Source organism: Megalopta genalis, chromosome 5 (genome assembly GCF_051020955.1).
Source record: "Megalopta genalis isolate 19385.01 chromosome 5, iyMegGena1_principal, whole genome shotgun sequence".
NCBI classification, from domain to species: domain Eukaryota; kingdom Metazoa; phylum Arthropoda; class Insecta; order Hymenoptera; family Halictidae; genus Megalopta; species Megalopta genalis.
The window spans coordinates 7104120-7116382 of NC_135017.1; the positions used below are offsets into that span (position 1 = coordinate 7104120).

At 33.3% G+C, this 12263-nt stretch overlaps 2 protein-coding genes across 3 annotated transcripts; one reads left to right on the forward strand and one right to left on the reverse strand.

The window, feature by feature from the left end:
* Nucleotides 1-1342: 1342 nt before the first annotated feature.
* On the forward strand, nucleotides 1343-5415 carry LOC117222394 (uncharacterized). 2 transcript variants are annotated; one of them, XM_033474062.2, is made up of 4 exons: nucleotides 1343-1638; nucleotides 3097-3149; nucleotides 3299-3542; nucleotides 3924-5415. In XM_033474062.2, the coding sequence occupies exons 1-4, from the start codon at nucleotides 1603-1605 to the stop codon at nucleotides 4191-4193; spliced, it is 603 nt and encodes a 200-aa protein (XP_033329953.2). In that variant the 5' UTR covers nucleotides 1343-1602; the 3' UTR covers nucleotides 4194-5415. The 2 variants fall into 2 exon arrangements, with proteins under 2 accessions (XP_033329953.2, XP_033329954.2); XM_033474063.2 differs by having other exon boundaries at nucleotides 3302-3542.
* Nucleotides 5025-9855, reverse strand: Eaf6 (chromatin modification-related protein EAF6/MEAF6). The gene is made up of 4 exons (XM_033474061.2): nucleotides 9644-9855; nucleotides 8776-8979; nucleotides 8257-8293; nucleotides 5025-6781 (listed from the first exon to the last, which is right to left on the reverse strand). Exons 1-4 carry the CDS (start codon nucleotides 9713-9715, stop codon nucleotides 6447-6449), a joined length of 648 nt encoding a protein of 215 aa, XP_033329952.1. The 5' UTR covers nucleotides 9716-9855; the 3' UTR covers nucleotides 5025-6446.
* Nucleotides 9856-12263: the final 2408 nt, after the last annotated feature.

Here is a 12263-nt window from a genome sequence, read left to right on the forward strand (position 1 = left end):
TTCGAGCAATTAAAACAAGTAAATATAAAATATTCGAGTGATTAAAAGAAGTATAGGTGCGAAATGTGTGAACAATGAAAAGAGATACAGCGTTAAATATTTAAACAATTAAAAGCAGTACGAACACGAACAAATGTGAATATAAAACGCTCGAGAGTACAAATTACTTCGCCAGCATTTTTCAGCCAATTAATTCTGTTTCAGTGAATAAAAATTTCGTAATCACTTATTGAAATTTTCTCATTATTATTTTCTGGCTAATTATCAGAACTTTTCAGCAAATCGGTTGCAGCCAACGATGATGTTCCCACGACTGCACATTGCGCATCCCGCGTTGTATATACCCAAGAATGGCCCAAAAAATGCAAGTGAACGTACTACATAACGGGTGATACGACCGCGTGGAGGACTATCGTCGGAGATTAGACTCTGCCACGTACGTATTTACGAATAAACAGGAAAAATTGCTACGAATGTTTGCTCGAATTTGTGGTCGTTTCGATACAAACATTATCTCTAATGAGAAGTTGATCGAAGCACAGTTAATTCCTTCGCGAAAGTTCCTCGAACAAAGTTTTCAAATCGAGGCGAGATATTTGAGAAATATTGACAGAAACTTGCGAAAGCTAATTTTCGAGATGCTGTAAGTCCATAAGAAAGACATTATTACGTTTAAGAATATGAAAAGCAAATACTAGATATTAATATATATCTATATATATATATTATAATAATATAATATATATATATATATATATATATATATATATATATATATATATATATATATATAGATATATATTATATTATTATAATATATATATATAGATATATATTAATATCTAGTATTTGCTTTTCATATTCTTAAACGTAATAATGTCTTTCTTATGGACTTATAGCATCTCGAAAATATCTATATATATATAAATACTAGATATTGATATATATATATATATATCAATATCTAGTATTTGCTTTTCATATTCTTAAACATAATAATGTCTTTCTTATGGACTTATAGCATCTCGAAAAAATATATATATATATAAGATAATAATTAATATTAATAATTAAATATTTTTAATGTACGCAACGATAGAGATAACAATTTAACAGAACCGCGTTACAAAAAACTTGCGGTTAATTAACAATCGAGCATAAAATGATATCAGATAGTTTAAAAAAAAAAGAAATTATGCAGTGTATCCACGAAAGTATTACTACATGCTACTTCGATCTATTTTTCAGTCCGATTGCAATTACTATTCTAATTTAGCTCTACTAAGTTTAACTACCGCAGTTCGGAGCACCCTGTATAAGTCGTATATAAAGATGAGCTGGATGCTGATGTCCTATTCTTCGGAGGACAGCCGCGAAGGTTCCGTTCGATACCCTTCAAATTTCCTCCGGTGCGAAAGTGTACACGTGCATGTAACATCGGTGACAGAAACCTGTGACAAAATCCCTTAAACAATTTAACGAGACACAGTTTCTTCGCGACAATAAAATGTGATTGGTTTCGCATAACTATTACGCATAAGTGACACTGAAGAGCCTCTAGAATCTCTTGAATCAACTGTGATCATTCATTATTCCGATAAAATGAAGCCCGGTTGCTCCAAACACTTCGTCAACAAGGTCAGTATCATTATTAATTATGTGCGTCACGCCCAAAAACATCCGAACCTGATTAAATACTTTCCTTAAGTTATTCGGCGCTTTCGGACAAGTATAATTTGAGAAAACGCGTATTTCGGCGTCATTATTTGAAGAAAAAAATGACATTTTGCAATTTTGATTATAATTTTTCGGGACATTCCGCGTTTTTTAATTCGAATCTCGCTAGAATATTTTCGATAACGTTCAGTTATTTATCAGGGTTTGCGTGTTTTATTATCGTGACATCGAAAAGACGACGAAGTAAATATATTCTTTACGGAGAAATGAATAATATTAATAAGTAGATTGGGGTTTAACAACTTCAGGGTTTAACAATTTCAGCAGGCTTAATAGAAGTTTCTTTAACGATTTCGGCGAGTTAAAAAATAACGCATGGATAATGTGAAATTTTCCCAAATTTTTCTGTTTCTTAAATGTCGTTGATTAATTTTTACAATGAATGCATATAACATCCGCAGTCCGTTAATAAATATCACGTATTGCAGATCTCGAGCGAGAAACGTTCGTTTTAAGGCTAACAGTTGCAAAATTAACGAACGAAGGCATCCGATCGTTTTCTAAACGCACCGATCACTTTTTATATCGCGCGGCCATTTAAGATCGCTCGTTGAAAGTACGATTGCCTAATATAGTGGTTTGCAATTAAAGCAGGAGACATCAACGACTGTCTCCGCGTACACCGTAATTTTTCCAACTACTTCATTCGTTCTCCATTGCGAATGGAAGCGCATTGCGCGCATTGAAGTTGCCTCATCTCTTTTTTTTTGCAGAATCAGCGTGGCGCACAAACGGTTCGAAGTTACTTAAATCTTCGAATTACCTTAATTAATCATTTATTTCCGCGAATTTGATATTCACATTTCGTTGCAAAATCTCGATCAAAGCTCTCCCAAATTTATTTCGAATTTATCGCATTTAACGTGAAATTACTGCGAGATAATCTCGACAGATATTTTTGTTCAAACAAAATCAAATTACCGCAAACCATCGTGTGCTCGAGAACCGCTGATCCGACTGCGCGTGTGTTAGTGAAGAATTTACACTGGCACTCCCATGCAGCTCGAGCTGCGACGCATTGTGCAACGAGTATCTGGTGCACGCATGCGCGATAGATCGAGCTTTCGCATCAACTTTGCTCCTGTAACGAACAACAAGATTCGAGAATTATTAAAAATCTACCATAAAGAGATCCCGAAAATTCGGCCATTAATTTTTCGTTAATAAACTGATACTTTTATTTATTCATTCGTTAATGCTTCAAACGAAACGGTTTATTTTTAGCGCAATAACAGTATCGTTACAGATTTATATTTATCTAATCGAATAATTTTATAACTAATTTTCTACAACCAGTTTTACAACTGTCTATGTATGTAATTATCGTTTGAGACTAACAATGTTCTTTGTGGTATTTAGGTGGTAATTTTCTGCTGTTTCATGGATACCATCATCGCCGGTGCTCTACAGAAGTAAGGCCACAATAATTCTCAATGCTTAGCATCTAATTTTACAAATAATTGTGATCGTTAATAAATGATCGCGACGAAAAATATTTGCAAAAATTTGTAAAAAGAAGCTATCCATTCACATTATAGTTCCGTTGATATTTGAATTTCAGCAGGTTCCCCTGCGCTCCGATCGACGCAATTCCCGTGGAAGGAGCCGCTGCGGTTCCCGTGGCCTGTACTCTTCAAACCGGAAATAAGGATCCCCTGCCAACGTACGTGAAAGTTGCCACGCCAATTTCGTACAGGCTACTTCCGAAAACCTCGTCGTTGGTCTACATCGCGCCCGCCATCTTTAAAACAGCGTCCGCCGTCGTCGCGAGGGACACGAAAAGCGAGAAAGAAACCGAGTATTCGGTAAATTACACAAATCATTTCTCAACACATTGTATAAAACACTGCGACCGTATTTTTTTAAAATCGTTTTACACATTATTTATTCACCTCTGAACGAGTAGAAATATTTTTAGAGGATTCCTCCAGCTTACGGCACCGCCAATTTGAATTTATCTCGACTACTTGAAATCCTAGAACAATTATTTCCAGATGATTTCTCCCGGAAATGCCAAATTTCGGGTTGCCGTGAATTTCCCTGTGCTAGCCCTACGCCTATGTAATTTATTAATCGCTTGTCTAAGGCTGCGAAAATTTAATAATTCTTGAATACTATATTTTCGGTGAAATTTTATTTATTGGTGTGCAACTCGGATGAGCATGATCGTTCACGTTTGTCTGCAGGCTTACCCGAAATATTCGTTCAACTATGGCGTCCTAGACGGCTACACAGGTGATTCGAAGTCTGCGTGGGAGGAAAGGGACGGTGACACAGTGAAAGGGGAATATTCGGTGGTCGAAGCTGATGGATCGATTAGGACAGTTACTTATACTGCGGACAATCATAACGGGTTCAACGCAGTCGTCACCAGGAATGAGCCACCGAAAATTTTGAAACCGGAAGCAAACTTGAAGGCGTTCCTGCCGGCTACGCTTCTTCCCCGTCCCCGCTGAATCGATTTTCTCTATGTCGGATTATCTATTTATCCTCTAAACAAAAAGCTATCGCTAAAAAAATTAGAGGATCACGTTAAACTTGAAAAGAATCGGGAACTGTTTCGTTGAACTTACTTTGCTAACAGAAATATCGGTGTAACACTTTTCTCTTTTAACAATTTCCAGTCGTTCACATTTTATAGATTATTTGTTTAGTATTAACTTAACATCAAAGACATATTGTGATAAAATAGAAAAATTAAGTAACACAAAACAATGTACAATAGTAAACATCAAAATATTTTTTTGTGTTGGCTTTGCTGCTTCTTTCTTTTTCAATAACATTTTAGTGGGAGAGAGGATAGAGTAAACAAATGCGTTAAATTAGTTTATATATTAACATAAAAATATTATATTCTTCAGTACATATCTCTCATTTTTTAACGTGATTCCCTAATTGTTTTAGGCAGTATGTAGTCCCTGTTAGTAGAGTTTAGTGGTTCGTTTAGATAATCAACATTATTGAACATACATATTTAGGCGATTTACAGCCATAATTAAAATTATTTCGTCGCACGTGATCATTGGAACCGCCGCCATTGCGTTTCGTTCTGCCAGCCATTTTGTTTCATAAAAGCCAACAGACAATTTTATTATATTTTTGCAATGATAAGTTATGTCAATAATTCAATTCGAAACAAATTATCTTTGGTCCAAGCCAAAAAATGCTTCTTTTTCCTGTCCTCGAATTTATTCAAAGAGCCTGATGTTTTGGTCAAAAATATTCAATTTACGATATTAGAACTGAAATCACAAAAAAATATAAATAATAAGAAAGCTCAATAAGCGTTCGATTACTTCCGAATAATTTATTTATAACACTATAAACACTCGAGTACGCTGGTTACAAAAAAATACTTTTTTTTGGAATTTTTATAGGTCTTTTCTTAAAATTTCGATCTTTCAGGTTGAATAGTCGCGTGAAAAAACTTACATATAATATTACTTAACATTCAGAACACAATAATCGAGTAAAGATTTATTTCGAAAGATCCTAAAAATGGTTGAAAATCAAACGCTTCCAACGGTTAAAATTACAAAGAAATGTTGAAAATCTAACGTTAGTTCTTTGTGCAATCAAATTAATCTTAATTGTACACTACAACTACAATTCCGATACTGTATTTGCGTGTGTGTGAGTGTGTATTACAAAATGATTATTAAAAAACATTAAAATCGGCGTCTCTTGTACTCGTATTTGCTACTTCCAAAATACCACGAACTTTAACTGTTATGAAAAAACAGGCTGGCTATTTGTTGCAAAGAAACGCTAAAAAGTACAAGAGACATGAATTAAAAAAATATTAGGTCGTGACCTGCGCTATTTTCAATCTTAAACCTAACAAATACTGTTCGTCTGACTATAAAACCAAAGAAAATCCTTCGTCTTTCATTTTGATTTTCATTGTTCTCAATTCCAATTCGATTTTACACTGTGCCACAACCGCTGCACTATGAACAAGCTCCACTTCATAATGGAGACCACAGAAAAATAACTTTATTTTCAGACCGAAAGCTCAACATCCAGCAAAGAAGCTAGAAACTTTAATCCATGTATACCACCTTTCAAATTCATTTTACTAAATCGCATCTGTTCCCGGTATCAGTTTCTGAAAAAGTAATATGTGTCCAGCATGATAATCAATTAACAATGAACAATGCACAAATAGTCTTACATTAACCGTTTCTCACTGTTAAAGTAGGATTTTACAAATTTAACTTTGTGATGTTGCCAATTTGATACCAAGGGACAGACGAAGTTAAAAAAATAAGGACAAATGATGGTAAACCACTGACCAAATCCTTGTCCATCCACTTTTCTCACCTACAAGAATAAAGTGTCCTCTTAAAAGCTCGGGCAAAGATAAAATATTCTTACTTCGCACAGATAAACCAATTTAAATAGCTACAGAAGATGTTGTAACACTCCTTTACTGGATACAGAGCCCAAAGGTTCCCAAATTCCTCCACTTCCGGTCCACCGACCCCATCGCACCACCTAATCTGTTATCCTCTATTCAAGAGCGTCATCGACGCTTGTCACAGTTCAGTACAAGTTCAACGTTCGTGGTGCATTTATTATAAAATAGAGTGTGATTTCGGTACATCGATAAAATCGTGTGAGCAAAATGAAACTGTGATTCGCAGAAGAAGGTGTTCGTTCGATTCGCGGCGGGAATCGCCGGTAGAAGATGCCAGCACTGCGGGGTTCTACCTATTCCTAGATCGTTTATTGCTATTCTTTTTCGCGCTGTTCGCGGCTTTGCTTTTCGCTGCTTCTTTTCCAGTGTTCTCTTTCAGGGAGGCGTGCTCGAGGCTGCCGTTGCTCGCGTGACCATTCGCGAACTGTCCTGACATCTCATTGGAAGATGACAGCGACCCGTTTTGATTATACTGCCCGGTCAGGGAGTGGTTCTTCCCCGAGGACTCCTTATTCCCGTTGCTGGTGGCTGTGTTCCCGCTGGTCCCATGGGAATTCACCAGGCTGCAATTGTCCTCGCTACCGCTGTTCCCGATCTGTGACTCCGATTCGCTGTACCGGTCAACTGCAAGCAGGTTGAACATAGGAGAATCGGGATCCTCGGTCAGCTCGAGACTCGGTTTCAAGGAAACACCGCTTTCCAAAGGCGATACAGTCTCAGACATGATTACAATTTTCAATTTCACTAAGGGTTCATGGGTCTTTGAGATCTGGAACTTAATTTTGACATCGCTCAGGGTCCATCAAACAAAACCAGCGAATACTTTATTGATGTTTCTAATATTCGTGTTGCAGAGAATAATAATTACAGGCCACCCGACACTTGTTTGGTGCCAAAGAGCACTTTTGCCAAAAGTGAAACTTGTATACAATCCATATTTACTGTAAACATAAGCATTCTTTGATTTAAATTAACGATAGGTGGAATTTTGTCCAATTCTCTCTAACAGAAATGACAGTCTCTTTAGGTAGTTAACTAATTAAGTAGTTTAATTTTTGTTGAAACTCGGTTGTGATATTAAATAACACCCAATTGGTTGCACTTCAAATATATATATTATCAGTATTGTAACCAAATGTACTGCAAGGACATGCTTTAAGTAAGAAAATCATTATGTAAATTTATTTAGAGTTCAGAATTACTATAGGAAGTAAAGTAATATTGCTCACCTAATCCTCTCTACACTTTCAACAAATATACACAGAAAAAGCAATGTTTTCTACTGACATTCATGTACAACAAAGCAATATAGCAGATAGAGACTATAAACTAAAGAATAATAGATGACAAAACTACGGAAGAAATAGGAAATGGATTTGAATTTTATTTATGATCAAGATACAGAAAAAAAAGATGAATATAAATGAAAAACAGACAAAGGAAATCAATTTGTGAAGTTCTATCTGAAGGCTACAAGAAAAGACGTGAACGAAACAGATTAATTGAAAAAAAATAGATAGGTAATAAATAAAAATTTATTTATAACTGAAATACAGAAGAAAATAAAAATTGTATAGTCAAATTCAAAGTAAAGGTACGAAAACAATCCTACAAACGTTTAATCATTAATTTATCTATCTAAGTTGCATAACAATCCAGCTTTATTACTATTTTTTTGTTTATGGAAGACAGTATGATTGATACAATAAAAAGAAAAAGAAGTACAATCAAGGATAAACTTAACAACTAAAAAGAATCGCTCTCAAGGATAGGATAAAAAGAAAAGTTGGAAGGGATGGTAGGATGAAAAATAAAGTTGTAGTCATTTTTCACATTAAAGAATTAACTATCTCAGGAATATTCATTGAGGATAAAAAGGATAGGATGAAAAGAAAAGTTGGAAGGGATGGTAGGATGAAAAATAAAGTTGTAGTCATTTTTCACATTAAAAAATTAACTATCTCAGGAATATTCATTGAGGATAAAAAGGATAGGATGAAAAGAAAAGTTGGAAGGGATGGTAGGATGAAAAATAAAGTTGTAGTCATTTTTCACATTCAAAAATTAACTATCTCAGGAATATCCATTGAGGTCCTTACTTTTTTCCTGGGTATTTTCCACAAGTCCGCTAACCGCCTGCAAAAATACAATCTTCATAATTCATATAAATTGTGTATCTTTTTACTATTCACAGAATAGTGTTCTACTTAAAATAAAGTGAACGTTTATGTATTATCGGCATGTTACACATTTTAATCTTTTATATATCGAAATTAATAAGCATTTAATTATTCTTTTATTTTTCCATTTCCCAGACATACAAACATGCAAAGAAGTATACATATTAACTGCTTAAATATTTATAGTTGGTCAGATATGTTCTTTATATTAATTAGCCTGATGGAAATCTACAAAAGACATCATTTTTTGTGCATTCCTACTGCAAATGGTTTCTGCAGTATCACATTACAGTTTCATATTTTAATTCTAGTACTTATTATGATTATTAATATATAATACAATAATCTGCGTTAGTTTTTAGATAGAGAAAGGTGTTAAAAATGTTAGAATGTTGACTTCATTAAATGACATTTCAAAATAGAACACTAAGTACTCACAGCCATGGATGTAATAGAAGATTTTGAGAAAAGCCTTTCGGCTTCTTTGAACTTCCTGTTACGCTTGTCTGCTTTGCTGTTAGTGTTTTTATTGCTGGCTAAATATCTGTCCCATCCACGTATTATATTGCCATATAATTGTGTGTCTTCCAAATAACTACCCTCAAATGCATAGATTTGACGTTCTAAGTTGGCAAGAGTATCCTATAAAATTAGAAGCTTCTTCACTCTATACAATACAATTAATTGACAAAGTTAAATCAATACAACCGTAAATATTATTCCTTTTCATACATTTTTAAATGATCTCGGAATATCTAACATTTTTACCCAGCAGAAATTGTTTATTGTAATAATTACATTATTCGTAAAATCATATTTTACACAAAATACTTTTGTAGTCATAATAGTATTCAGAACTGTTTATCAAATATTTATCATTTCTAAACTCAAAAGTAAAACCAATCAAATTTTTTTTGTCAATATCAGTGATCAAAACAAACTAACAAGGTTATAAAATATCCAGAAATGTTAATGAACCTTTATAAGATATTCCACATTTCCATTTGAAAACCTTTCTATTGCTTGATCGTAACAAGTAACAGGTTGAAGGATTGAGGTCAATATTAAAAGGGGACTAATAAGAAAAACATTACCAAAAGGTTATGTTAATGTAACCTCAAACATTTCGTAAGGATCGAAAGTGCGCGTAAAATCTTTAATGCCATGTTAAAGCAATTGATAATTAGGAGTACTTGTTAACTTCTCACGAAAGTTACGCAATTATTTATTGAATCAGAGATACGATTTACATGAAAACAAGAGAATTGAAAAAAATAGACCAATTTGATAGTTTGACAATACTTACAGCTATTTCTGCTTTTCGTTTCACTAATTCGGCAAGTTCCGCCCGTAAATCGACGGAAGACTTTGTCGACATTGTTTATTTATATATATTTCTATAACACTAACAAGAACTTGTACAATTTTGCTCGGAAACTGATTTCTATACTCTTGAGTGACACCAGATTCCGTTTTACAATGAAAACTATCCAGAGTGTTCTGAAGTTAGAACTGCCGGAAGTTAGACACACAAAACATTAATGAACGATTATTCAAATCATGGAGAAGTAATTTTACTGTAATCATTTTTGTATGAGAGTATTAGAAATCTGTATCTTTATAGAAATGATCTTTACGATTCAATAATATATTCAATATTATATTAATCAATATTATCTATTAATACAATACATTGAGAAATGTGATTGAATGTATGTACAACGATTGTAATTATAAACAATTATAAAATTGTGCAATTGATTGTATTGATTGATACAATTTATAAAATTATGATCAATCGTGTAATATAAATGTTATCAAAATGAATATACATCGTTGTAGTTTTATTTAGTTTCATGTAGCGTATGTTGTTTTATACAATAAGGGTCAAAAATGAATTGCAGATAATTAATTAAATTAAATTGTACTTTACGCAACTAAAGACATATTTGTGAACAAAATGACTAATTAATATTACTACTTTTGAAAAAATTTTAATGATCTTCCGCCATTTTGTCGTGTGTCGGTGGCGTCATCTTACCATTCTTGACTCAACTATTGCCCCTAATCCAATGCAACGCATAGAACCTGCTTATCTGGCACATAGTCATACTTCCGAAATGTTATGTACAGATAAAGAATATTCAATAATTTCAACCCTTGATTAAAATAACAACTCAAACATAGCGAATTTGTTTTATACGTCCATCTATAAAATTAAATCTTCCAATAATTCTATGCTATACAGTATTGCTGTAAGAGAATTTTATTATAGGGTTTTATATATTTTTATTTTATTATTAACATAGTGTTAGCAATATTTTCTCTACGGGTATGCGAACAAGATCTTTACTTAGATAAGAGGACTAATATATAAAAATATAAATGAAAGATTATTAAATAAAAATTGTATTAAATTTATAATTTTAAAAAATTAAAAATTATAAGAACTCTAGCGTAAATATTTAAAAACTATTACGTTTGTCTATATTATGAGAACCTTCCTTTCTATCTACATCCGCTGCCATAACCATTGAGCGATAATAATACATAATAGTAGGTGTCAGTAAGCTTCGTGACGCAAACAATGACAGTAACATCTCGAGAAAGGAATATTGCAACGATTAATAGTTAAATAATCTTTACACGTAAGTTGTCTAACAAATTTTTAATTCCACGTTAATCTCATTTTCCATGATCTAATTCATTTCAATTCAACATTAAACATGAAAATCGTTAACAAGAAAATAAAATTGAAAAACGTATAGTTCGTTAATTATTTAACATTCACTATTTCAATATTTTCTTCTTTAAACCAGTAGTATTATAGCATGGAGTAATAATCGCATTGTTAGAAACAGGAAACTACAATAGGAAAATTATTTAAACGGAAAAATAATATGATAAAAGTAAAAGACAATAATTGCTTTAATGCAATTTCTTTCTACTCCGATTTGAAAGATAAAATATAATGTCAAATTAAAAAACAGAGAACAGTAAGTATTAAACCAAGTGTAATAGAAAATCTATTTAGGTCAAGGATAAATAATCAGACAGAGAACAAGACAAAGCGATACAAAATCTAAGACAAGAAAATTGGAAACTGGAGAACCGACTTCCGATCTGATTTTCGTTCCGCGAATACTAAAATAGGCCAACGCAAACGTTGCTGCACTAAATTGCAAATTTCACTGTTATGTGTCCTCGAGTTTTTCATCGGCGTTCGGTTTTTCCTATTTCCAGGGCCACCGTTCAAGAAAACGGGTTAAAGAGAGAGAGAGAGCAAAAGGGAGAGAGACGAAGCGAGAGAGCAGGAGAGAGAGTGAGAGAGAGAGAGAGAGAGAAGGGGCGAGAGAGCAGGAGAGAGAGAGAGACAGATAGAGAAAGTGGGTAATTTCTCCCCCCCTGAAAGAAAAAGACATCTTTGTAACCCTTCGCGGCAATATATGAAAGAACACGTGTCTCCAGTTATCCAGTCTTTCCACAGAGATCATTATTGTTTACACGATCTCCGTTGAAAAATATATTTATCGCGTCCAGCAACAGTATTGAAGCCGTGCTGCCAACTGGGCGTCTATTAATTAAAAGCAATGATTTGTGAAAATGACGGTCGACTGTCTAACAGAGAATGCAAGCATGTGAGTTTCAAATAATTCCTTCACTTTTATGTGTTGTTTAACTACTTCCAAATAATCCTCTCATTTTTACTTATTGTTCAGCTAATACCAAAAATAATTCTTCCATTTTCATCCGATGTTCAGATAGTTTCAACTTGAACAATTTATCTTGAATGTGTATTATCAAGTGTATTTTGTTGAGTATTTTGTTGAGAATTTTTATTTTCATTTCTCTTCTATTTGTGTGGACTTGATGATGTTTTTATTAATGATTTCTTCATCTACAATAACTAATATAACTCATTTAAT